This window comes from Raphanus sativus, unplaced genomic scaffold, assembly GCF_000801105.2.
Source record: "Raphanus sativus cultivar WK10039 unplaced genomic scaffold, ASM80110v3 Scaffold1163, whole genome shotgun sequence".
Lineage (NCBI taxonomy): Eukaryota > Viridiplantae > Streptophyta > Magnoliopsida > Brassicales > Brassicaceae > Raphanus > Raphanus sativus.
Window position 1 is genome coordinate 1 of NW_026616476.1, and position 24,651 is coordinate 24,651.

Genomic DNA, 24,651 nt, shown 5'->3' on the forward strand with positions numbered 1-24,651 from the left:
GGAAGATGACACACAAGAGGCTGACAACTTGATGCTACACGAGGTGGTATATCTTAACGAGCAGAAGGTGAAACCGAGTTTACTTGAGACTAATGTGAACTCGACCTACTTGTGGTATCTAGACAATGGAGCTAGCAACCATATGAGTGGAAATAGATCATTCTTCTTTGATCTTGATGAGACGATTAATGGAATGGTGAAGTTTGGGGATGACTCGCGTGTGGAAATAAAAGGGAAAGGCTCAGTACGGTTCTTGCTGAAGAATGGTGATAAGAAGGTTCTCAACAACGTATACTTCATTCTTGATTTGAAGTCCAATATCATAAGTCTGGGGCAGGCCACAGAAGTTGGGTGTGAAGTTCGTATGAAAGATGATTATCTAACTCTGTATGACCGCAATGGAAACGTGATCACTAAGACAAAGAGGGCTAGAAATCGTTTATACAAGGTGATTATCGAAGTTGATATGATTAAGTGCTTACAGATGATTGCGTCAAGTGAGACAGATAAGTGGCACTCACGGTTGGGACATGTTAATATCGAGACTATGAAGTTGATGGCAAACAAAGAGCTAGTAGTTGGATTACCAAAGATAGCATTGAGTAAAGAAACTTGCAAGTCATGTCTACGAGGAAAACAGACACGACAGAGCTTCCCTCAAGCAAGCATGTTTAGAGCAACTCTACCTCTTGAGTTGATACACGGCGATCTATGCGGACCAATCACGCCCCCTACACCTGCGCAGAAGAGATATGTGTTCGTAATCATAGATGACTATTCACGCTACATGTGGGCCATTCTCTTGAAAGAAAAGAAGGAAACGTTTGATAAGTTTAAGATGTTCAAGGCACAAATGGAACAGGAAACAAGAGCAACTATTCAAACATTCCGAACTGACAGAGGAGGGGAGTTCACATCAAATGAATTCCAGAAGTTTTGCGAGAAAAACGGCATCAAGAGACACCTTACTGCACCGTATACACCGCAGCAAAACGGTGTGGTTGAGAGACGCAATAGAACGCTTATGGAGATGACTAGAAGCATTCTAAAGCATATGGATGTGCCAAACTACCTCTGGGGAGAAGCAGTGAGACACTCTACTTATCTAATTAATAGAGTAGCTACGAGGTCATTGGCAACTCCACAGACGCCGTATGAAGTTCTTCGAGGAAGAAAACCGAATCTCTCGCATCTTCGTGTCTTTGGCTGCATAGGTTACGCAAGGACAGAGACGGTTGGGAGAAAGAAACTTGATGACAGAAGTAAGATGCTGGTTCATCTTGGCACAGAACCAGGATCGAAAGCTTACCGTCTCCTAGATCCTACTAGCCGAAAGATAACTGTCAGTAGAGATGTCGTATTTGATGAAGGAAAGAAGTGGAACTGGAATGGGAAACAAGACAGTAACACTGGGATGTTCAGACTAAGCTTTGAGAAGCTTGGCGATCAAATTATGTCTGAAACAGAGGAAGAAGATGATCAAGAAGATGGAGTAACTCGAGTTATGAGTGAACAAGGAGATAATATAAATACAGAGGAGGAAAACAGAGAAGTGAGTGAAACAGAGGACGAAGATGATGAGCAGGAGACTCTAAGACGATCAACACGTGATCGTAGGAAACCTGAGTATCTTAATGACTATGTATGTCTTGCTGAGTTGGAAGGAGAGCGACTGTTGATTATGATCAACGAGGAACCTTGGGACTTCAATGAAGCCAAAGATCATAAAGAATGGGTAGAAGCTTGTGAGGACGAAATTGAATCTATAGTCAAAAACAAAACATGGGATTTGGTTGAGTTGCCGCATGGAGCTAAAGCCATTGGACTCAAATGGGTTTTTAAGGTTAAGAGGAATCCAGACGGGAGCATAAGCAAGTACAAAGCGAGGTTGGTAGCCAAGGGATATGTACAGAAACATGGGATCGATTACGACGAGGTGTTTGCGCCTGTTGCACGCATCGAGACCATACGATTTATCATAGCTCTTGCTGCCTCAAACCACTGGGAAGTACACCATCTTGATGTTAAGACTGCCTTTCTTCACGGTGAGCTCAAAGAGGAAGTATATGTGCGACAACCAGAGGGGTTTGAGGTTAAAGGAAGTGAAAGTAAAGTGTACAAGCTTAACAAAGCACTTTATGGACTCAAGCAGGCTCCAAGGGCGTGGAACTTCAAGTTGAATAAGATACTTCGAGGCCTTAACTTTGTTCGTTGTTCGAAGGAGCCGTCTCTGTATCAGAGAAAGGAGAACGAGCAGCTTTTGATAGTGGCGGTTTATGTTGATGATTTATTGGTCACAGGTTCAAACTTGGGGTTGATATGTGAGTTTAAGCAAGAGATGGCTACAAAGTTCGAGATGAGCGACCTTGGAAGGTTATCCTACTATCTAGGTATCGAAGTATCTCAGCACAGTGATGGGATAACTTTGTCTCAGGGAAGATATGCGCTTAAGATTCTGGAAGAAGCTGGTATGAGTGACTGTAATCTGTGCCATATACCGATGGAGCCAAACTTGAAGCTTTCAAAGGGACCAAACGAGAAACAAGTCAGTGAGAGGGAGTATAGGAGAAGCATTGGATGCTTACGCTATCTTCTTCACACGCGTCCAGACCTGTCTTTTGTTGTAGGGATGCTCAGTCGATATATGCAGGAGCCGAGGAAATCTCACAATGCGTTGCTCAAACAAGTTCTGCGTTACTTGCGTGGAACGGTAACATACGGTCTTACATATGAACGAGCAAATGGCATGAAGCTGATCGGTTACAGTGACAGCAGTCACAACTCGGATGCAGACGATGGGAGAAGCACCACTTGTCACATTTTTTATCTTGAGAAGTGTCCTATTACCTGGTGTTCACAGAAGCAAGAAACGGTAGCACTTTCGTCGTGTGAGGCTGAATTTATGGCAGCAACAGAGGCGGCAAAACAAGCCATTTGGCTTCAGGAGTTACTAGCTGAGATTACTGGATGCAGCTGCGAGAAGGTCACCATTCGGATAGATAACAAATCGGCTATAGCACTCACCAAGAATCCAGTATTTCATGGGCGTAGTAAGCACATACATCGGAGGTTCCATTTTATTCGAGAATGTGTAGAGAATGAACAGGTAGATGTGGAGCATGTTCCTGGGATTGAGCAAAAGGCTGACATACTCACAAAGTCACTTGGAAAGCTGAAGTACAAAGAGATGAGGAGATACATTGGAGTTCGAGATGTGAGAGAAAGAGATTTCAAGCTTAAGGGGGACAATGTTGGGATAAGCTTGAAATAAGATAATGATCAAGTTATACTAATCCCACCGAGATATGGTCTACAAAGTGGATTAGGATTTATCTAGATTTATTAAATAAGATTAGGAGTTATCTAATACTTATATATAAGTAGGTGCAAAGATGTTGCATTACTTACGGGATTTTAGAGATTGATTTTGTTCTTGAGTTTTGAGTTAGTTTCTCAAGATTAATAAAGAGAGTTATTCTTTGTTGTGGTTCTTAATCGATCTTTGAAGTTCTAGACTTCAGTAACATTTTAAACTTGAAAATTCCAGAGTTTCTCCTTTTGTGGGGTTTCGCTTCTTGGTATTTGAAGTTTCTGCTTCTTCTTTCCTTTTTGTATAGGATGAGAAGATACCGTATCATGTAAACCACCCCAAATGCAGAAAATGAAGTACCGTATTTAGATTGTTGAGGTTTAATGGATAAATACACCTAGAGCTGTCCAGGTACATGCTTCCTTAACCAAAAAAAAATTATATATCTACTGTCAAACAAAACATGGATACAAATACTGTTCGTAGTTATTATATGATTCCAATTGCCGAAGACCGAGAGATATCTGTCACATTTTTAAAAAAATGGAGATAATAAAATAAATAACCAAACATGATGAATATATATACAATTCCAACGGTTTATCTAGACAAATCATTGATTCACTAGATAGAATTAGGATAATCTATATGATAATACGAAGTTGTGTACCACCTCCACAAAATCAAAATCGAGATTCGAATCAGTATATGACAAAGTCCAATTAAAAGGAATAAAACATGAACACGACCTAATAAGCTCTAAAGAGGTCATGACTCATATGTCATTAATTATCAAACAAGGACCAGTTCTACATATATTTAACAGCTTTTGCTTTCTCAGAAGAATGTGCATGCCGTGAGTTACAGGCTTTAACAAAAAAAAAGGAATATTTTTTTCTTTTTTTTTGAGAAAGGGCTTAAAAAGGAATATTTCTAACAAGAACAGAGCTCACTTTGTCACTTGAAAGTGGACAAAAAAAAATAGATGACGTCGGTCAGGGCGCTGTCGCTTCATACAAACCAAAGTGGTCAACGTGTTCTGCCTTTTGGCTCTTCCGTAACGAATTGGATGACGTGGCATATGACGTCGTCTTCTCTCTTTCTCTACCTCCCGCCAATATCTCTCTCACCTTTAATCTTTCTCTACCAGTCCAATTAAAATTCGTGATTCTGATTTCTCAAACACACAAACATGGGTTTAAGTATTTGATTATTTTTTCACGATTATTTTCATTATTTGGAGATATTTTTTTTTTTTGAAGATGGCTATAGGTTCAAAGAGGAAGACACCACCAGGGGTTCTGCTCCTGAGGAGAATCAGAGGAAGAAACTGGAGCCCAAAGACGTTTCGCTACGTGATTCTACTAATCACTTTCATCGCGTACGCTTGTTATCACGCCTCTCGAAAACCCAGCAGCATAGTCAAAAGCGTTTTACACCCAGAGCCAAACACCAACCCACCTCAAGCTCATGTCCATATCAACGAGCATCCTTGGCCATTGGGAAACGTGTTCGTCAAGGAAGAAGCGGATGCAAACCGTGATGATGATGATCAGTCCAAAGGATGGGAACCGTTTAACGGGAAAGGTGGCACGTCGAGGCTAGGAGAGATCGACGTGGCGTTTCTCGCTTGTTACTCGCTGGGAATGTACGTCGCTGGACATCTGGGCGATACTTTGGATCTCAGGCTGTTTCTGACTTGGGGAATGATCGGGAGCGGGTTCTTCGTCGGTCTGTTCGGGATGGGTTATTTCTGGAACGTACACGCGTTTTGGTTCTTTCTGGCGATGCAGATGGCGGCGGGGCTGTTTCAGGCGACGGGGTGGCCTTCTGTCGTGGCTGTTGTTGGAAACTGGTTCGGGAAGAGGAAGAGAGGGCTTATAATGGGGATTTGGAACGCTCATACTTCCGTTGGGAACATTTGTGGCTCCTTGATAGCTGCTGGTGTTCTTCAATACGGTTGGGGTTGGTCTTTTATAGCTCCTGGTTTTGTCATGTCTTTGGGAGGAGTTCTTGTTTACTTGTTCTTGGCTGCTTATCCTGAGGATGTTGGGTTTCCGGGTATCAATTCTAATTCCGGTAAGTTCATTAAGAGAGACAGAGACGTCGAAGATCAAGAAGAAGAAGAAGAAGAGGAAGGAAGTGTAGAAGAAGGAGATGGTGAATTTAGGTATGAGAATAAAAGAAGTGTTGGCCTTTTGCAAGCTTGTATGATTCCTGGTGTTATACCATTTGCGTTGTGTCTCTTCTTCTCCAAGCTGGTGGCTTACACGTTCTTGTACTGGTTACCGTTTTATCTCAGCCAAACAAGTAAGTTTTTTTTGATAGTGAGATCAGATCAGAGAGCTTAGAGCATGATTAACCCCGATCTTTTAGCTTTGACATTTTTTTTTAAATCTAAAAAAATTAAAAACCGTCTCTTAACCGAAACTAAGAACTTCAGACCGGGGTTAATCATGGTTTTAGTATTTGGGATAAAGTTCTTACATGCTTTTTTTTTAATTTGTAGCTATTGGTGGAGAGTATATGTCTGTGAAAACAGCGGGAAACCTCTCCACACTATTTGATGTTGGAGGCATCGTAGGTGGGATTCTTGCTGGCTACATTTCGGATAAATTCAAAGCAAGAGCTACGACCGCAGCAACGTTCATGTACGCAGCGATTCCAGCGATGCTCGTGTACCATTCCTATGGAGGTGTTTCTCAGACGGTCAACGTCGTTCTCATGATGGTTGCCGGTTTGTTTGTGAATGGACCTTATGCACTCATCACAACCGCGGTCTCGGCGGACCTCGGAACGCACAAGTCTTTGCAAGGGGATTCGAGGGCGCTCGCGACCGTGACTGCGATTATTGATGGGACGGGATCTGCTGGTGCGGCTTTGGGTCCTCTTCTGACCGGGTTTCTTTCGACTTTGGGCTGGGAAGCTGTGTTCTATATGTTGGTCGTTGGGGCTCTTTGTGCTGGGTTGCTTTTGACCCGTCTTGTTATTGCTGAAATTAGAGAGAAACTTGGATATGTTGATGAAGGTAATAATGCACCAATTTTTTGTTTTGCTAATCAGAATGAATTTTGCAGAAACGTTAATTAATCTGAGTTTTATTTTTGTTTGTTTTGTAGTTGCTGCATCTGAACCACTCTTAAACGATAGAATATGATGGAGAGGAGAATGGCTGTGGGAACAGAAGCCATTGTTTGCAGTTTTGTTTTGTCCTGTATGTAATAAGGGTTTGGAGAGGAACTTACAAGTTTGTTGTATTTTGTGTGAATGTCTGACAGTCTGGGTATATTGTGATATTCTTTGAGATCTTCTATGATTATCTTTTGAAGCTTTTCCTTCAGTCAAACGTCATGAGAAAAAAGAAGTTCAACGACAGCTTTTTGAGACTAAAGCATATATGGAGAATACTATTGTGACAGAATCGGTACCTCTATTGTGTCCTATTGTTTCAGAATCGGGTCGTCTAAAGAATGTTGATCACTATCTCAGTTTGAGTACCAAATATTCTTGAGGAACTACTGCTCTTGTAAAATACCTTTGTGTCCACATTTTCTCGTTAGTTCTTCCGAGTTTTGTCATCAAACTGGATGCAACTACCTTAAAAGATTGATGCTCCTTGTTTTATGTGAGTGAACAAACTGATTATTAAAAACACTTGTTGAAAGATTGGAACTTTTTTTCTTGTAACATTGAAAGATTGGAACTTATATCATTATAGTCTAGCTGATAAAAAATATCATTATAATCTTACAACAAAAAAAATTAACAATATCTAGATTTAATTTTCATATTCAATTACCAATAAATATCAATGTATAATTATTTTAAAATATGAAAAGAGTCTTACTTTTATTTTTGAACAAAGTTTTCATATAGTTTGAGACTCCTCTGCTCTTTGACAGATTAGCTTTGTAACAGTTTTGGTCTTCTTGAACTCCTGTCTCTCATTCTAGTTCTAGCCTCTCCTTTTTCTATCATAGTGGTTGATGGTGATGCGGAACACAATGTATAATTGGGGTTGTTTAATCCGAATATTGATCCAGTATTTTTTTTTAAATATCTCAGTTTATAAAAATTAGTTATCATATTAAAATCATATCAAATTTAATTTGGCTTGGTTTATATATTATCGTTTTTTTTGTTTAATCAGCTATAATATTAAAAACTAACCATATTTTATCTTTTATAATATCTTACTTTATATGATTAAAATTATAAATATTTTCAGTATTAAGATTTTAAAACACAATATTTTCTGTTTTAATTAAATTTTAAGAAAAATAGTTATTTAAAATAAAAAATAAATATTATAGTTTTCTTAAAATAAAAATAAGATTAAATAACAAAATTTTAGCATAAATTTCTGTCAATGAAAACTTTTATTTAAAACAAAACATCTAACTATTCAAATTAATGTATTAAAAATGAAAATGACATCAATAAGATAAACTATATATATTATCAATTCTATTATATAGTATCCATAGAACTATATTAATACTATATTTTACTTAATTGGTTTATGTTATTTGATCGGTTTAATATTTTATATATTGACATCAGTTTTTTAAATACAGTGAAATTTCTATAAATTAATAATGTTGAAACTACACCAAAACTATAATTTTAATTAATTTATAGAGATACTAATTGAACAAAAAACTCAATTTAAAACTATAAAATTTTATTAATTTATAAAAATATTAATTTATAGATTATTAATTTAAAGAGGTTAATATTCAATTCAGTTTTATATAGTACCGAATCTAGATTATTTTTCGTATATCGGTTCATTCGGCCGTTTGCCGAAATTTCTTCCTCTCCGTTCGCCGATGTCGTCTTCCGCGCCTGCTCCGTCTCCCACGCCAGACCCGCCTGATGAAGGGGTCCTCTCTCCTTCAGCTTTCCCGCCTCTTGTTTCATTTACTCCGTCCCAAACCTCAATTCCTCCGACGATTCCTGCTAAGGGAGCTCCGTCGTATGCTCAGCGGTTCAAATCCTCACTCAGAAACCTCAGGAAGATCTCTTCCCCAACCTTTGAGGAAGACGGTACTCCGGTGGTCCAAGCCCCACCCTCAGTGATTTTAAACGCCTCAGAATCATGGAAAGACCATATCCTCTGCAAATTTCATGGTCGTATGCCGATCTCCGGTAAAGTTTTCTCAGATCTAAACCCTATTTGGGGGAAGAAGGGAGACATTATCGTTCGTACAGTATCATCTACGGCTTGTCTCATCTATGTTCCTTCGGTCCAGCTTCGTGAGTGGATTCTGGAGGTCGGATATTGGCAAGTCGCCAACTGCGCGCTGTCTGTTTATCTTTGGAACCCAGATGCATCGTTGGAAGCTGAGGATCTAGTTTCGGCTCCGACATGGGCTGTTCTAAAGAAGGTCCCGCCTCAGTTGTACTCGTTGGATGGTATTAGTGTGATAGCCAGTGGTATAGGCGAACCACTTCATACGGAGAAGTCTCGTTTGGACCCATTCCACTTTGGTGATACGAAGGTGAAAGTGGAGATATCTCTTGATGCTCCGCCCCCATCAGCAGTGATAGTACGGGATTCTCTTGGTTACTCAGTTAAAATAGATGTCTCTTATCCGAGACTTCCTCCTCAATGTTGCAACTGTGGTAAATTTGGTCACTTGCTAAACTGTTGTCCTAATCCAATCCTGAAGAATGGTTTCAAGAACTTTCCTAATCGAAGGTGTCTCAGGTGCTAGTTAAAGACCCGGAGGTGCAGCTGGAAGGTTCAGAGGTTGTGGGTCAGGTTACAGAAGAAGTTGTGGCTCAGGTTTCAGAGGTTGTGGGTCAGGTTACAGAAGGTTCAGAGGTTGTGGCTCAGGTTTCAGAGGATGTGGGTCAGGAGATTGAAGACGGGGAGATTGTGGTTCAGGAGGTGGTTGTGGCTCCATGTTTACCTCCTCCGGTTGGTTCATCTTTTGAAACACTGGTTCAAGGAAAGAAGGCGTTAAGTAAGGGTTCGACTCAGAAAGTGCGTGTGATTTCTCATCGGTCTGATGCTTCAAAGACGTTGACTCTCCCTCTTAATCCTGGTTCCTCCTTGACTGTGGATGACGAACCTTCAGTAGAGGGTGTTGGTTTATCTCCTCCGGATCCAGAAGCTGAGAGACCTTTCTTGCCTTCTCCTGCAGCAGCGCGGAAAGCGAGGAAAGACTTAAGGCGCCAAGCCCTGTTGAATTGTTCATCTCCAACTGCAGCGGCATCTCAGCTTTTTTCTTCTATTCGGGGACTTTCCTCGGGTGGGAGAAGGAATCGTTTTTAACTCATCCTCATTCTTATTGTAAATAAATAATGAAGCTTTTTTCTTGGAATGTTAGAGGTTTCAACAGTCTTCCTCGGCAACGGGTTATTAAGGATTGGGTTACTAGTAATAGACCTCTCATTGGGGGAATTTTGGAGACGCGGGTTCAAGAGGTTAATGCGTCTGGTATTTTGCAGTCAGCCTTTCCTGGATGGAGATCAGAATGTAATTACTCATTTTCGGAGTTAGGAAGGATTTGGGTGGTTTGGGATCCTTCTATCTCAGTGGTTATCTACAAGAAGTCTGACCAGTTTGTGTTATGTGGGGTTTTCAATCCGGCTACGTCTGAAAGTTTCACAGTGGCTTTCATTTATGCATCTAACTGTGAGATTCAACGGCGGCGTCTCTGGACAGATCTGTCTGAAGTGTGCTCATCCTCGATTGTTAATTCATGTCCTTTGGTGCTGGCAGGGGATCTAAATCAAATTCTGTCAGCGGATGAACATTATTCGATTGTTCCTTATGACCTTCCCCTAAGGGGCATGGAAGCACTAAGATCCTTTCTCGAGTCTAATGGCCTCTCAGACCTGAGTAGCAGAGGTACTTTCTACACTTGGTCTAATGGGAGACCAGAAGATCCTATTTTGCGGAAGTTAGATAGGGTGGTGGTGAACCAAGCCTGGTTAGATAAATATCCAGAATCAGTTGCGATATTTGATCCGCCGGGAGATTCTGACCATTCCCCAGCTCTAATCTCGCTATCTCCGCAGGCCTCTACAGGGAGAAAAGGGTTTAAGTACTTTTCTTTTGTCTCCACTCATACCAGTTTCTTCCCTCAGCTTCGCGAATCCTGGAATAATCAGACTATGGTGGGTTCGAAGATGTTTATGCTTGGCCAGAGAATGGGAAGAGCGAAAGACTGCTGCAGGAGGGTCAATAGGGAAGGTTTCAGCAATATTCAACAGAGAACAAAGGATGCTCTCTTGGAGCTGGAGAATATTCAGAGATCAATGCTCACTCAGCCGGATGAGGTTCTGATTAGAGCTGAACATGAGGCTAGGGAAACCTGGTCTTTCTTTGCTTCTGCCCAAGAGAACTTCTTTAAGTTGAAATCTCGCATAAGATGGCTGAGTGAAGGGGATGCGAATACGAGGTTCTTCCATAAGGCGGTTATTGCTAATCGTTCTTGGAATGCTATCAGGTTCCTCAGAAATGCTAATGGTATCAGGATCCACAATCAAAATCAGATTAAAGAAATGTCAGTTGCCTATTTTAAGAACCTGCTGGGATCAGCCAATGCCGATGTCTCCCCCTTATCAGTTGATGGCATTCGGCAGCTACAGCCCTTCCGGTGTTCTGCTACCCTATCTCAGGCCTTGATTTTGATTCCTACGGAGGAAGAGATCAAAGATACCTTTTTCTCTATGCCGAAGTGTAAAGCGCCTGGTCCAGACGGCTTCCCTGTGGAGTTTTTCCTAGATGCTTGGGAGGTAGTGGGAGAGGACTCTATAGCTGCGGTTAAGGAGTTCTTCACCTCAGGACGTTTGCTCAGGAAATTCAACTTGACCACTATAGCTCTTATCCCTAAAGTTACTGGAGCCGACGAGTTGTCTAAGTTTAGGCCGGTCTCGTGTTGCTCATCGGTGTACAAGGTGATAGCAAGAATTCTAAAGAAGAGGCTCAAGATGTTCGTTCCTGACGTCGTTCAGTCCAATCAAGTCGGCTTCGTTAAGGGTAGATATCTCTGTGAGAATGTCTTGCTTGCTTCCGAACTTGTCTCGGGGTTTCATAAACGAGGTCCTATCACTCGGGGATGTCTACAGATAGATTTGATGAAGGCCTATGATAATGTTAATTGGGAGTTCCTGCTCAATGTCTTAATTGCTATAGACGTTCCGGAGACGTTTATTTCATGGATCAGAGAGTGTATTACTACCCCAGCCTTCAGTATCGCTTTCAACGGGGAGCTGCTAGATTGCTTTCCGGGGAAAAAAGGTCTAAGGCAAGGTGACCCCATTTCATCCCTTTTATTTGTGATGGCGATGGACATCCTGTCCAAATCTTTAGACAAGGCAGCTGTAAATGGGCTTTTCGGCATTCATCCCAAGTGTGAGGCTCCACTCATTACTCATCTGAGTTTTGCTGATGATGTCCTCTTGTTCTTTGATGGTACCGAGAGCTCGCTTCAAAGCCTTCTCCGTATTCTTGATGAATTTTATGAGGTCTCGGGGCTTGGCATTAATCGAGGGAAGACTGATGTGTTCTTTGATGGAGGCGATATGCAGAGAAACAGAGACATAGCTCAGACGTATGGCCTTAAGCAAGGCTCCTTCCCAGTGAGGTATCTCGGTGTTCCTTTGACGACAAAGAAGCTCACTGACTCGGACTACCAGCCACTTATTGATAAGATTTATGCTCGTCTGTCCTCATGGACAGTAAAACATCTATCTTTCGCGGGTCGGTTGCAGTTGTTACAGTCTGTGATCTACTCCACCATTACTTTCTGGGCTTCAATATTCCTATTACCGAATAGTTGTCTTCGTAAGCTCGAGTCTTTGTGTAACGGGTTTCTCTGGAAAGGAGTACCTAGCGGAGCTAGGGGAGCAAGGGTAGCTTGGGAGACTGTGTGTTCCTCTAAGAGATGTGGAGGACTGGGCCTCAAGCGGTTCAGGGATTGGAATAAGGTCCTTGGGCTTAAACTGATTTGGCTCCTGTTTACTTCTGCGGGTTCTCTGTGGGTCTCGTGGGTTAAGGTAAACCTGATTCGCTCTCAAAACTTCTGGACTCTTGATTCTACTCAGCATGGTAGCTGGGTTTGGAAAGCTTTGTGTAAACTCAGAGAAGATGCCAGACCCTTTTTGATATGTGATGTCGGGTCAGGCATCACTGCCAGTTTCTGGGAAGATAACTGGACAATGTTGGGTCCTTTGATTAATATTGTTGGTGACAGTGGTCCAAGGATCTCGGGTATTGCTCGTGATGCAGTCGTGAGAGAGGCTATTACTCAAGGAGATTGGTGGTTAGCGCGCTCTCGTAGTAGGAACCCAACTCTCTTAATGCTTAGACAGTGCCTTCCTCCTCCTGATGGTATTGTCAACTCTGAGCTGGATGATAAGTATTTGTGGAAGATAGGAGACGAGGTTCCAACGGGATCTTTCTCTACTTCCAGAATGTGGACCCATTTGTTTGATCAGGCTCCGGAGGTGCAATGGCATGCGGCAGTTTGGTTTAAGGGGTACATTCCCAAACATGCGTTTCTGACTTGGGTCTCTGCTCATGATAGATTACCAACAAGAGATAGGTTAGTATCTTGGGGCTTGAGGGTTCCTACCTTGTGTGTTCTCTGTGGTCAAGCTCAAGAAAATCGACAACACCTCTTCTTTGATTGTACCTTCAGTGCTCAGGTCTGGTCCTTCTTTTACTCAAGGTGCAATGTTTCTCCTCCTCCCTCCTTTGCGGAAGCTCTTCGTTGGGTAAAGAGGCCGACAGGAAACTCTAATGTGGCCTTAATCATCAAGCTTGCATTCCAGGCTGCTCTGTACTTCATCTGGAAAGAGAGGAATGCAAGGATCCATTCTCAGACACCTCGGCCGGCTTCTGCTCTGGTTGCTGACATCTCCCGCCAGATTAGAGCCAAGCTTGATATACTCTCTCGTCGGTCTTCCGGTCGGCCTCCTCCAATTTCTTTGCTCTCTTCTTGGTTTTCTCATTTTTAAGGTTTGTAATAGCTTTTGTAGTTCTTGTATGTCTGTCTCTGATGTACATTTTGAATAAATGAATAAATGGAAATTTAAAGTAAAAAAAAAAAAAAAAAAAAAACTTATTAGAGTTTTGTTTCCCGTTTATCTTTCCGACAATTACTGATACTCTTTCGGGCTTAGTTGGTTTTGAAGGAAGGACACGTCAGCAATTAAAAGAAAAAGGACGTATTTAAACACGACGTCGACACATAGCCATCGTTTACGTCTCTCAATCGCGCTTCTCACCGACGAAGGATCGGCGGAATCTCCTCTTTGTTGTTACCGGTAGTTCGATCCCCCATGAATCCTGAATAGTAAGAACCTTCCTCATCATATTCCTTCAGATCAATTTCAGCGTCTCTGTAGTAGTTTAGCTTCTAATTGATGAATGACCAGTTTTTGTGGCTTTGTTATAATTCTGTTTGATCGATATCGTGGATCGTAATAGATCTAAGAAATTTGGTTGAGAGATCTCTTGAATTCACACACAGATGTTTTTCGATTTAAAAACTATAGTTGATGATTCTCTGTTCTTACCTACTGCAGTGACTATCTGTTCAAGCTTTTGCTAATTGGTGATTCTGGTGTTGGCAAATCATGTTTGCTTCTAAGGTTTGCTGTAAGTTCTCTATACTTATTACTAAGTGCTGTTGTTGTTGCTCTTTTGGATTGGTGTCTTTTATTTATTTTGTTTTCAACAGGACGATTCCTACCTGGATAGCTACATCAGCACCATTGGTGTTGACTTTGTAAGCCTCTTCTTTCCACTTATCAAATTGGTTATTGGTATAATCTAATTTTGTAATGATCTTTTGTAGAAAATCCGCACTGTCGAACAAGATGGAAAGACCATCAAACTCCAGATTGTAAGTTTGTCCTGAGTGGTTTCAGATCACTCGGATTGAAATTTGTACGCTCACTCTGTTTATTTATTATTATCACCAATTTTATGCAGTGGGACACGGCAGGTCAAGAGCGTTTCAGAACGATCACCAGCAGTTACTACAGAGGAGCTCATGGGATCATTGTATGCTCACATTTCTAACTCCATATTATCTTACATCCCCATCAATAGAATTCTCTGAATTGTTTTTCTTTTGTAAGGTGACTTACGATGTAACAGACCAAGAAAGCTTCAACAATGTCAAGCAATGGCTAAACGAAATCGACCGCTACGCCAGTGAGAATGTGAACAAGCTACTGGTTGGCAACAAAAACGATCTCACATCACAGAAAGTTGTTTCCACTGAAACTGCCAAGGTAAAATTATGCCTCACAAGTTCGTCCGTCACAGTAGTTAAGGTCTTTCATTCTTGTCTTTTGATGATTTACTGTAATGTTTTGTTCTGCCAACACAGGCTTTTGCAGATGAACTTGGGATCCCGTTCTTGGAGACAAGTGCCAAGAATGCTACCAATGTCGAAGAAGCTTTCATGGCCATGACTGCTGCAATCAAGACAAGGTAAATTTATTATTCACCCATCAACTGAGCTCATAGATTTGGTCACACTTGTAGAGTAGACTAAGTCCGGATTGTTTTGCAGAATGGCGAGTAATCCTTCAGGAGGATCCAAGCCAGCAACCGTCCAGATCCGAGGACAACCTGTAAACCAGCAATCAGGCTGCTGCTCTTCTTAATTCTCTTTTGGAAAACACATATATTATCTAATCCGAATGTGAACATCGTCTCTCTTCTTCATTTTATGTTCTTTGTTTTTTTTTTCAATCACTATGTCCAAAAGCTTCTCAATTCTTTGTAATGTACTTGGAACACAATAAACTTAGTTGCTAAGTGGTGTTTTTCAATGATGTTTAAAGCTAAAACATTAAGAAAGAAACAATGGTCGAAGAATGGATTTTTTTCTTTCTGCCTTGTTTAACTTAATATTAAAAACTCCCAAAATTGGGTTCGTAGAACAAAACGAAGGGTATAACAATAACAATCGAATCAGAAGAACAAAATCCAAACCAGATGAGAGAGATTACAAAAACCAAAAGAGTGCAGACACAGATGCTCAAGGACCAAGAGAGAAGAGAGCCATTACTTTCCTAGAGTAGGGAACTGTGCGGCGTCTTCAATTTTTGGTGCAGGAGCGACCCTTTTAGGTGCAGCAGCAGCTCTCTGGTTTTCTCCTCCATCGGCTCCTCCTCCTCTTGGTCCACGACCTCTTCCTTCACCTCCTTCTCTTGGTCCACGACCTCCACGTCCTTCCCTTCCACCACGGTAACCCCCTCCTCCTCTGTACCTCTCTCCATTCGCAGGTTTCAGAAACTCATTTATGCTCAACGACTACAATAATTCACAATATGCATGAGATAGATTTTGAACAAAAAAATGCTTTAATCCTTGGGAGTAAGTAAACTAGCGAACCTTCTTGGTCTTCTCCTCTTTCTCAACTGGGCGCTTGTCCTTCTCTGTTCCCTGATATAACAACACCATTTCAAGGTCCAATAAGCACACACTCTATTATATAATACAAGATTAATAAAATACTAAAAACTCACCAGTTTGATGAAGACCTCGTCGTTGTTGCTCTTTTTGTTTGAGAGCTGTTGCATGGTCTCAAACGCCTTCGTATCAACCTTCCTCTCCTCAATCTTTGTTGCCTGCAGAGCTTTCCTCTTCTCCTCCAAAACCTTCTCATACTCTTCCAGAGTCATCTCCTACAAAAAAAAAACAGTAAAATCACCATTAGTCATAACAACTTCACAATGATGAGACAAGCGCTCAATATGTTACCTTGTCCTCGGGCTCTTTCTCTTCAACAGGTGTCTCTTTGTTTGCGTCAGTTGCTTCACCACCTTCCTTCTCAACACCCTCCACCACTACTGCTGCGGATTCTTCAGTCACTCTAGTGATTGCAACAATAAGAGTTCATTTTCACGACCGAAGAAAACACAATAATGATTTATCTAAAAAAAAAACTTACGGAGGAATCTCATCCTCATTGGTTCCCCAGTTGCCACGGCCAGCTCCATCACGTTTAAACCCATTTCTACTCAACAACAAGTGTCAACAAATCACAAACCAAAATTATTATTACAAGGGTGTACCAATTTAAAGAAGCTTTTGCTTTGCTTTGCTTACCCGTGACCTGTTCCACTCTGGCGGTCGAAGTTCCTACGCGGGCGCTCAAAGTCACCAGACTCTCCACTGTTGAAGCCCCCACGGCGACCACCACCACGGCCACGGTATCCACCAACAGAAGACCCACCACGTCTCGCTCCATCTCCTTCTTCAGAGCGTCTGTAGCCTCCAGCATATCCGTTTTCGTTAGCAGGCCCATCATTGTTCCTTTGCTCCCTGTTGAATCCACCACTCCTACCACGGCCACCGCGTACTCCGCCAGGTCCGTTCTTCCCCTCCCTCACTAATCAAATTAAAAAAAAAAAAAAAAAAGTAACATCTCATAAATAAATTCAAGTGTAATAATTTCAATAAATATAATTAAGGAACTCATTGATATCACGAATCTGTAACTAACGACCAAATAAAGTCAAAACTCTTTTTATCTATTACACTAGTTTCATTTCTTCAGGACAAGGTAAGTTTGACTTTATAAACTCAATCAAGCAGAACCAATCAAAACTTGAGAAATAGAAACAAAGAGAAAAGACTCACCAGCTTGAGAAGGAGGAAGCGGCTTAGTCGGCAGCTTCCCAGGCTGAACCGGAGCAGGTTTCTCAACCTTCAACGGCTTAGCCGCGACGAGCTTGTGGAGATCCTCTGTGTCATCGTCCAAGAGATCGAAAGGGTTAACTGTCGCCATTAATGAATCGAGAAACCAGCTAGTCCCGAGATTATTGTTTTTTGAGGAATTTGTTTTTTTTTTCCTTTTTTGAGGATGAAGAAACACTTAGTGACTATACGTATTCATGAAGAAAGAATAAAAATCAGAATCGAGAAGATATGATTCGGACAGCGTTGTTTCGACGCCCAACAAAGTAAGTGTGTGTGTGTGTGTGTGTGTGTGAGAGAGAGAGAAGAAGGAAGCTGCGATAAGAGTAACAAAACCCTAGCCTATGATACTTTCCTCGTCAAATACCCTAATCTTTAAAAAAACTCCGGTAGATTATCCTCTGCGCGCGTCTCTACTGTAAACGAAATCCACGCCGTTCATCTCCGTACGATTAAAATTAATCAGTTTGGGCCGGGCCGGGCCGGGACAGTTTATAGACCGAAATTGTATCTGCAATATGGTCTAATCTAATGAATCATTTATCTGCTGTGGGCACGTGTACAGTGAATAAACAGCTTAAATGGGCCAGGCCCGTTAACAGCACCGCTTAAGAGTATATGAGCTTCCTTCACGGAGCTTCTTTCAGTGATTCGTTTCTTCATAGATTTGATTTCTTCTACGAACACCGATCGAAAGACAGACGATCCTTAAGATGGCGACCGTAGACGAGAGTTCATCAGCTAAGAGATGGCTTCCACTCGAAGCTAACCCCGATGTTATGAATCAGGTATTGTCTCGTTTCACAAAGCATTCGATCATTGGAAAGTAAAACGTTTCTAAAACCAGGAAGATTCTTCTAGGTCAATTCAGTGATTTTCTTTTCTCTTCGTACTGTTGTGTGGTGCAGTTTCTGTGGGGGCTTGGTCTTGCCCCAGATGAAGTGGAGTGTAATGATGTGTTTGGTCTAGATGACGAACTGCTTGAGATGGTTCCAAAGCCTGTCCTTGCTGTTCTCTTCCTTTACCCCCTCACCAAAAAGGTCTCTTATTATCAATTGAAACCCGTCTCTGAATATGTCTGCCTTGTATTGATTTAAGAACCTATGTTTTGGTGTATAGAGTGAAGAAGAAAGAATCGAGCAAGACAAGGAGATCAAGGACAAGGTGAGTTTCTGATCGACAACACCTGACTTGTGATTTATTAATTTGAACCCTTTTTGTGTCTGTAATAACCTAGTTTCATTCTGGTTCTATGTGGGTGGATGATAGGTGCACAGTGATAAAGTTTACTTCATGAAACAAACTGTTGGTAATGCTTGTGGAACCATTGGTCTTCTTCATGCTATTGGCAACATTACCTCTGAAATCAAGCTTTGTAAGTTTTGTTAACATCTCTCTTTGTGCTTCTTCTTGAGATCAAAGGGTAAAGAATCATTGACGATCATCACTTTCTTGTTTGCTATCTTTCAGCTGAGGGATCATTCTTGGATAAATTCTTCAAAACCACCGCCAAGATGAGTCCTATGGAGGTTTCTATTTCTTTTCTTTTTACTCTTATATTTGATATTTTTGAATACATCTAATTCTTGTTGTTTCCTTCATGGTTGGTTAGCGTGGAAGGTTTCTTGAGAACGATAGTCAAATTGAAGATGCCCATTCGGCAGCTGTTACAGCTGGTGAAACACCGGTAAAAACTCATACCTCCTATTATTACCAATGTGTTACGAATATAGACACATGTTTATTTAGATGTTCCATTTGTTTTTTTGGTTTATTAACGTTTTCCCCATCTTCAGGCTTCAGAAGATGTGAACACACATTTCATCTGTTTAGCTTGTGTAAACGGTACACACTCTCACAGAAAAAATAAATAGCTGTGCTGAAAGCATCGAACTCATTTCTTCCGAATTGGAACTAAATTATATATTGCAGGGGAGCTCTATGAACTTGATGGAAGAAAAGCAGGACCAGTTTCACATGGTGCTTCCTCTCCAGCTACCCTGTTGAAGGTACTTAAACCCTTTTAGGCTTTACCACCAATACATGGAGAGTGATTCCGGGGAAATATGCAAGGGGTTTTGTGTTTTTTTGATGCGTGTAACAATTCCTCCATTAATATCTGATGTGTATCTTTGGATGCTATTAAATATACAGGATGCGGCGAAAGTGATAAAGAAGATTATTGAGAAGAATCCGGACACGCTCAACTTTAATGTGATGGCCATCTCTAAGAGAACATGAGTCTCTTCTTTAGAAGCAAACCTCATCAGTCTTGTGTTTTTAGTTTATGACGATGATCCACATAGATTGTTTATCTAGGTGGATTCTGTTTTACTGCTTTCTGAATCTTATTTTTCTTGTTTATGAAACTTTTTAACGTTTATGATCACCGTTTTAAGAGAATGCTTACATTTCTAGATTAGTGATACATATAAATCGAAATATAGAAAACCAACAAACCAAATCATAAACACTAAACCTTACAAACAATAGGCACAATAAAAAAGTCTTAAAAACATCATTTTGTAATGAAATTTAAAACGGTAAGTTTCAAAAGGGGAAAAAAGTTATTGGTAGAATAAATAATAAAATTAAAAGGTTGACAAAAAAAATGAATAAATGAGAAAATTTAATAAAATTTAATGTCGGAAGTTCTAAAAAGCAAGTAAATGATGAAAGTTTCACTAATTGAAACAAATTAATGTTGTTAGTCATAAATATATTAGTGACACTTTTGTAAATGTTAAATCAATTTAAGAGACCTCAAAAAGGTGTTTTAAGAGAAAGATGTTTTTTTCCTCCTCCCAGAATTTTTTTTTGAACTAGCCTCTCAAAATAGAAATCCAAAACATAGATTGATTAATTTTAGGGATAGAGATGTTCTTTTATCTTTTTAATAGAGTTTATTTTGATCATTTTGATACTTGTGGACTACTTGTGAAAGTTTTAGTTCTATTTTGAAATATTTATCAGTCATATATATATTTATCAAACTAAAGAAAAAAAAATACGTCTAGTGGTATATGATATCTCGTAGTAAGGATTGCGGATTTGATTATGTTGCTCTCAAATTACACTAACGTCGATAATCAGGTCCTGAAAATTAATCGGTTGGATCAAGACTCACTTGAAAAATCGGATTAGGAAAACAATTTTTTTTTAAATACTAAATAATCATATTGACCAAATGTAGTCAAATGTATAAAATGATCGATAAAAAATTCTGTTTTTGAAACCATGGAGTCATGGACCCAATTTTTTTTTTATCATTTTGGTGGAAACTTTTGAATAATTTTACCGTCGTAACTAATTTGATGATATATATATATTTGTAAAATAATTGTATCCAGTGGGATAAATAATTTAGTACAAAATTAAAAATTATATATTTTAAATATTGTCAAATAATATATGAGATATATCTATATATATAGTATTATGTTATTGGAGTATGAATTAGCGATGTATGGATAAATCGAATTTTAATGTTCACTTTACACTTATATTAGGGGGATCATTTCTGGGTTATCTCGTCTATTTGGTAAATAACTGTTAGAGAAGAAGAAAAAAGGAGAAAATCGTGAGAAACAGAGAAAAAAGGGTAACTGTTGTTTGTCGATCAAAGTAATCATTCTCGCAAAATCCCTTTCTTCGGAATCATCTCATCAAACAAGTCACAGGTAAGCTCTCTCTTTCATCTTCTTCGTCTTTCTATGAATGAATGTTAAGAGGAAGAGAAACGGGCCGGGGAGCCTCTATTCCGATCTTATCCCCCGATTTGCAATTCGAGATTAAGATTTTGCGTCTTCGATCTCATTTCTTGTTACGTTTAGAGGTTCATACTTGTGGCTGGCTAGAATCAAATCCTTGGATCTGTTCTCTCATTAGCTTCTAAAACAAGTTTTCATCTGTTTCAAATTCCAAATGATATTCATCGAACATTTGATTATTGTTTCTTGCTTGTTGCAGAGGTTGGTTTATGAAGAAAGGGATGATGATTTGAAATTTGATTAGTTTTGTGTTAAAAAAAAAAGAAAAATGTGGAGCTCAAGCGAGGAGAAGGTGGCCGGTCTGACACCGGTTTACCTCAATGTCTATGATCTAACCCCTGTCAACGATTACCTCTATTGGTTCGGAATCGGCATTTTCCACTCTGGAATTGAAGGTAAATCTTATGTTTTATTTATTTATTTATTTATACCCTCTTTGCTTTGAGTGTTTTTTTTTTATTAAGACTGGTTTCCTCAACAGCTCATGGTATGGAATATTGCTACGGAGCTCACGAGTATTCATCGAGTGGTGTATATGAGGTAGAGCCTAAGAACTGTCCCGGGTTCGTCTTTAGACGCTCTCTTCTCCTGGGAACTACACCCATGTCCCCTTCTGATTTCCGCTCTTACATGGAGAAGCTTTCCTCCAAGTACCACGGCGACACTTACCATTTGATCGCCAAGAACTGTAACCATTTCACTGAAGAGGTTTGCTTGCAGCTCACGGGTAAGCCTATTCCTGGTTGGATCAATCGTCTCGCCCGACTAGGTAACAAAAAAAGGAAAACAACAAACCCTCTCTGTCTTAGTGTGTCTTAGCTCTTCTCTCAATCGTGTTCTTTGTTGAGTTTTTTTTCTAGGTTCCTTCTGTAATTGTCTTCTACCGGAGAGCATTCAGCTCACAGCTGTTAGTGCTCCTTCGGAACGCCTTGAGTTCTCTGGTAAGTAAACTCCTCCTTCTAATTTAAGAGAGAGTTTTTAATGCTTCTTTTTTTTTTGTGTGATTAAAGCAAATCTTCAAATGGTTTCTAAATGTAGATGGGGATGAATCGAACTCAGAGGCATCTTCTGTGTCAGATGATGATGATGATGAAGAAGAAGGATCAGAGAAGCATCTCATAAACAACGTAGCAGACAGAGGGGAGGTTGTGTATCTACAAAACAAACCAGTGCGACTTACCAGAGAGTAGATGTAATACCCTGATGAGATACTCTTCCTCCTGAAGCAAATCATCAGAACTTGCAGTGTGTTCGTTACAGAAATATAGCCATGGAAAGCCCAAAGTGGGTAAAGTGATATTCGTCTCCTTATTGCTGCGCTTGTTCTGCTGGAAAAGAAAATCAGTTTAGTATTCTTCTCATTCTAGAAATGTAAAAAAAAAACATATTTCAGATTTATAAAAATCAAAAGCCACCCTTCGCAGTAAAAAAACAGGGATATGTCGTCATATATTATTACTTACTTTTAATATAAATTATTGTATGTTTTTTTTTTCCTTTTTATTGATCAATAGAGAAACAAACCAATTTCACAACTAGAAAAATATAAAAATACAGAAAGAAAAGTAAATATTTATACTTGAATAATATGAAGATAAAACATTGCCAAGTTAATGAATGAAAAACTTAAAACATATGGATGTTATAAAATCTACTAATGTTTAAAACGGAAGTAGTCTCATTTAATTTCGAGTCTAAATAGGGTTGAAAAAGCTAACTAACAACCCTTTTTGACTAGCAATCTCATATATGATAGAGTAGAGAGAGAAGGTGAACAAAAGTTTAATATAGAGAGAGAGAGAGAGAGAGGGAGCACTCTCAGCAATTCATGGCCAACATTCTCCGGCGACATGTTCTCCTTTTAACGGTGGCCACCTTGTTGTTATTCTCAACCGTTCCGGTTTCAAACTCTATTCCATTTATACTGTTCCACGGTAATTAATCTCATCTTCAATATATTTTATGTTTTTCCTTTTCCGATTAAAAGAAATAATTAATTAATACTGATTAATGGAAAAAAAAAACAGGAATTGGAGATAAATGCTCTGGTGGAGTTAGTAACTTCACGCAACTCCTAAGCAACCTCTCCGGCTCTCCTGGCTCTTGCTTGTAAGTTGTGTCATCAAACCTTTTTAACAAACACTTAACTTCTCTTTAACTCATGGTCTTTAATTGGGTTTTGCAGAGAAATAGGAAATGGTGAAGCAGACTCATGGTTCATGCCACTAACGCACCAAGCGAGTTTAGCATGTGAGAAAGTGAAGATGATGAAAGAGCTGAGTCAAGGTTACAACATTGTTGCTCAGTCTCAAGGAAACTTAGTAGCTAGAGGTCTAATTGAGTTTTGCGACAATGCTCCTCCTGTCGTCAACTACGTTTCCTTAGGAGGACCTCATGCTGGCATTGCCGCAATTCCCAAATGCTCTGTATAATACTTTGAATTTCACTAATTCTCTTAATCACCATCTGCTATGGTACTAATTATCATGTGTTTGTTTTGTAATTGATGAAGTCTGGTCCTTTCTGCGCTATAGCAGAAGCTTTGATGAAGTTAGAGATCTACAACGACTTCGTTCAAGTATATAGCAACACTCTATATATCCATATCTCTTTGTTCAAAGATCAAATTCCTTTGATCATGATTTGATTAAATTAATCACAATGCAGGATCATATTGCTCCTAGTGGTTATGTCAAGATCCCTGGCGTAAGTTATTTACTTTAACCAAATTAATTATTTTAAAATCGATTCTGGTTATCAGACACAATGGCTTTGGTTTTCTCAGGAAATGACAAAGTATTTGGGACACTCCAAGTATCTACCAAAGCTTAACAATGAGAGACCTGACCAAAGAAACTCCACTTTTAAAGACCGTTTCGTGAGCTTGCATAACTTGGTTCTTGTCATGGTACTTTGCTGTCTCCTTTCTTTTTAAAATTGTAAAACACGTTTTTGTAAGCTCATTGAGTCTATTTTGTTATTCTTAATCCTTAAACAGTTCCAGAACGACACAACACTGATCCCTAAAGAAACTTCTTGGTTTGGATATTATACAGATGATGGGTTTGATTCTCTGTTGTCAACTCAACAGGTGAAATCTCTCGCCTCACTCTCTCATTTCGTTTCTGAAGATTTGTTTTTCGAATAACTTAAAAATGTGTTCTTCTTCAGACAAAACTATACAGAGAAGACTGGATCGGTCTGAAAGCATTGGATGCTGTCGGAAAAGTGAAGTTTGTGAATGTCTCAGGGGACCACCTTATGATATCGTACAAGGATGTTGTGAAATACGTTGTGCCTTACTTGATGCAGACAAGTTTGTAAATTATTTAACATGCGACTCTCACTGTCATTTTATAAGAAAACATATTTGATCCCAAATCCAAATATAATTGATAATATTTAAAATCGTTAGAAAAATCTTGTGTTAAATTTGATATTAATTACATGTTTAAAAAGATTCGACTGGTTGGTGTTAGGCAGATAAAGGTTTTGAAAGTAATTAGATGTTAGTCGATACACTTATAATTTTCAGAATATTTAAATATTGAAAAGCCTTTTAATAAATAATCATATAATAGGTAACAAAATTCAAATTATAAGATTGTGAAAGTCATCTAATATCTAATGTAAACGTGTTTTCCTCCACCGTGCGCAGAAATAAATGTTTTTAGATTTAAATTTTATTTAACAATCAAATTTTGTTAAATTTTTTAGATTTTATTATTTGTTTACCAATATCTTAATTTTAATTAACTGAATGTAAAAATAAAGATAAAAGAAATACTGACAAAAAGAAATATTTTTATTTAAAATTTATATTAAAAATATATATTTCTTTTGGTTAAAATATTAAATCGAATTGTATAAAATTACGAAAAAAAGATTTA

At 39.4% G+C, this 24,651-nt stretch overlaps 7 protein-coding genes across 9 annotated transcripts; 6 read left to right on the forward strand and 1 right to left on the reverse strand.

Moving 5' to 3' along the window:
- Window positions 1-4,572: 4,572 nt before the first annotated feature.
- LOC130503828 (putative glycerol-3-phosphate transporter 4) lies at window positions 4,573-6,893 on the forward strand. Its single transcript, XM_056998391.1, has 3 exons — window positions 4,573-5,620; window positions 5,820-6,338; window positions 6,430-6,893. The coding sequence occupies exons 1-3, from the start codon at window positions 4,573-4,575 to the stop codon at window positions 6,465-6,467; spliced, it is 1,605 nt and encodes a 534-aa protein (XP_056854371.1). The 3' UTR covers window positions 6,468-6,893.
- Window positions 6,894-8,142: 1,249 nt separating this feature from the next.
- Window positions 8,143-9,593, forward strand: LOC130503829 (uncharacterized). The gene is made up of 2 exons (XM_056998392.1): window positions 8,143-8,898; window positions 9,015-9,593. The coding sequence occupies exons 1-2, from the start codon at window positions 8,143-8,145 to the stop codon at window positions 9,591-9,593; spliced, it is 1,335 nt and encodes a 444-aa protein (XP_056854372.1).
- A 3,875-nt stretch (window positions 9,594-13,468) lies between these two features.
- LOC108854910 (ras-related protein RABD2b) lies at window positions 13,469-15,119 on the forward strand. The gene is made up of 8 exons (XM_018628591.2): window positions 13,469-13,626; window positions 13,859-13,931; window positions 14,014-14,061; window positions 14,131-14,178; window positions 14,268-14,339; window positions 14,417-14,572; window positions 14,671-14,774; window positions 14,857-15,119. Exons 1-8 carry the CDS (start codon window positions 13,613-13,615, stop codon window positions 14,948-14,950), a joined length of 609 nt encoding a protein of 202 aa, XP_018484093.1. The 5' UTR covers window positions 13,469-13,612; the 3' UTR covers window positions 14,951-15,119.
- A 34-nt stretch (window positions 15,120-15,153) lies between these two features.
- On the reverse strand, window positions 15,154-17,327 carry LOC108854905 (RGG repeats nuclear RNA binding protein B-like). The gene is made up of 7 exons (XM_018628586.2): window positions 16,935-17,327; window positions 16,401-16,683; window positions 16,243-16,308; window positions 16,053-16,164; window positions 15,818-15,976; window positions 15,684-15,734; window positions 15,154-15,602 (listed from the first exon to the last, which is right to left on the reverse strand). Exons 1-7 carry the CDS (start codon window positions 17,080-17,082, stop codon window positions 15,354-15,356), a joined length of 1,068 nt encoding a protein of 355 aa, XP_018484088.1. The 5' UTR covers window positions 17,083-17,327; the 3' UTR covers window positions 15,154-15,353.
- Window positions 17,328-17,624: 297 nt separating this feature from the next.
- On the forward strand, window positions 17,625-19,394 carry LOC108854906 (ubiquitin carboxyl-terminal hydrolase 3). The gene is made up of 9 exons (XM_018628587.2): window positions 17,625-17,779; window positions 17,900-18,031; window positions 18,111-18,155; window positions 18,261-18,366; window positions 18,462-18,520; window positions 18,604-18,678; window positions 18,788-18,836; window positions 18,924-19,000; window positions 19,146-19,394. The coding sequence occupies exons 1-9, from the start codon at window positions 17,705-17,707 to the stop codon at window positions 19,230-19,232; spliced, it is 705 nt and encodes a 234-aa protein (XP_018484089.1). The 5' UTR covers window positions 17,625-17,704; the 3' UTR covers window positions 19,233-19,394.
- Window positions 19,395-20,494: 1,100 nt separating this feature from the next.
- Window positions 20,495-22,248, forward strand: LOC108854907 (deSI-like protein At4g17486). 2 transcript variants are annotated; one of them, XM_018628590.2, is made up of 5 exons: window positions 20,495-20,671; window positions 21,026-21,156; window positions 21,243-21,530; window positions 21,622-21,702; window positions 21,800-22,248. In XM_018628590.2, exons 2-5 carry the CDS (start codon window positions 21,030-21,032, stop codon window positions 21,949-21,951), a joined length of 648 nt encoding a protein of 215 aa, XP_018484092.1. In that variant the 5' UTR covers window positions 20,495-20,671; window positions 21,026-21,029; the 3' UTR covers window positions 21,952-22,248. The 2 variants fall into 2 exon arrangements, with proteins under 2 accessions (XP_018484092.1, XP_018484090.1); XM_018628588.2 differs by having other exon boundaries at window positions 20,497-20,671; window positions 20,961-21,156.
- A 200-nt stretch (window positions 22,249-22,448) lies between these two features.
- On the forward strand, window positions 22,449-24,153 carry LOC108851914 (uncharacterized). 2 transcript variants are annotated; one of them, XM_018625389.2, is made up of 8 exons: window positions 22,449-22,695; window positions 22,789-22,870; window positions 22,947-23,187; window positions 23,274-23,339; window positions 23,429-23,467; window positions 23,547-23,669; window positions 23,818-23,852; window positions 23,933-24,153. In XM_018625389.2, the coding sequence occupies exons 1-8, from the start codon at window positions 22,590-22,592 to the stop codon at window positions 23,964-23,966; spliced, it is 726 nt and encodes a 241-aa protein (XP_018480891.1). In that variant the 5' UTR covers window positions 22,449-22,589; the 3' UTR covers window positions 23,967-24,153. The 2 variants fall into 2 exon arrangements, with proteins under 2 accessions (XP_018480891.1, XP_018480890.1); XM_018625388.2 differs by having other exon boundaries at window positions 22,465-22,695; window positions 23,760-23,852.
- Window positions 24,154-24,651: the final 498 nt, after the last annotated feature.

Bases quoted from the DNA above. Each gene is read 5' to 3' on its own strand.
- LOC130503828 (XM_056998391.1), top strand. From the start codon at position 4,573: ATGGCTATAGGTTCAAAGAGGAAGACACCACCAGGGGTTCTGCTCCTG. The intron at 5,621-5,819 runs GTAAGTTTTTTT...TTTAATTTGTAG, and splicing joins GTTTTATCTCAGCCAAACAA to CTATTGGTGGAGAGTATATG. The intron at 6,339-6,429 runs GTAATAATGCAC...TTTGTTTTGTAG, and splicing joins ACTTGGATATGTTGATGAAG to TTGCTGCATCTGAACCACTC.
- LOC130503829 (XM_056998392.1), top strand. From the start codon at position 8,143: ATGTCGTCTTCCGCGCCTGCTCCGTCTCCCACGCCAGACCCGCCTGAT. The intron at 8,899-9,014 runs GTCTCTTATCCG...TCCTAATCGAAG, and splicing joins GTTACTCAGTTAAAATAGAT to GTGTCTCAGGTGCTAGTTAA.
- LOC108854910 (XM_018628591.2), top strand. The intron at 14,062-14,130 runs GTAAGCCTCTTC...GATCTTTTGTAG, and splicing joins GCACCATTGGTGTTGACTTT to AAAATCCGCACTGTCGAACA. The intron at 14,573-14,670 runs GTAAAATTATGC...CTGCCAACACAG, and splicing joins TTTCCACTGAAACTGCCAAG to GCTTTTGCAGATGAACTTGG.
- LOC108854905 (XM_018628586.2), bottom strand. From the start codon at position 17,082: ATGGCGACAGTTAACCCTTTCGATCTCTTGGACGATGACACAGAGGAT. The intron at 16,309-16,400 runs GTAAGCAAAGCA...GTTGTTGAGTAG, and splicing joins CAGAGTGGAACAGGTCACGG to AAATGGGTTTAAACGTGATG. The intron at 15,735-15,817 runs GTGAGTTTTTAG...TTGTTATATCAG, and splicing joins ACGAGGTCTTCATCAAACTG to GGAACAGAGAAGGACAAGCG.
- LOC108854906 (XM_018628587.2), top strand. From the start codon at position 17,705: ATGGCGACCGTAGACGAGAGTTCATCAGCTAAGAGATGGCTTCCACTC. The intron at 18,679-18,787 runs GTAAAAACTCAT...CCCCATCTTCAG, and splicing joins TTACAGCTGGTGAAACACCG to GCTTCAGAAGATGTGAACAC. The intron at 19,001-19,145 runs GTACTTAAACCC...TTAAATATACAG, and splicing joins CTCCAGCTACCCTGTTGAAG to GATGCGGCGAAAGTGATAAA.
- LOC108854907 (XM_018628590.2), top strand. From the start codon at position 21,030: ATGTGGAGCTCAAGCGAGGAGAAGGTGGCCGGTCTGACACCGGTTTAC. The intron at 21,531-21,621 runs GTAACAAAAAAA...TTTTTTTTCTAG, and splicing joins CAATCGTCTCGCCCGACTAG to GTTCCTTCTGTAATTGTCTT. The intron at 21,703-21,799 runs GTAAGTAAACTC...TTCTAAATGTAG, and splicing joins GGAACGCCTTGAGTTCTCTG to ATGGGGATGAATCGAACTCA.
- LOC108851914 (XM_018625388.2), top strand. From the start codon at position 22,590: ATGGCCAACATTCTCCGGCGACATGTTCTCCTTTTAACGGTGGCCACC. The intron at 22,871-22,946 runs GTAAGTTGTGTC...TGGGTTTTGCAG, and splicing joins GGCTCTCCTGGCTCTTGCTT to AGAAATAGGAAATGGTGAAG. The intron at 23,853-23,932 runs GTGAAATCTCTC...GTTCTTCTTCAG, and splicing joins CTCTGTTGTCAACTCAACAG to ACAAAACTATACAGAGAAGA.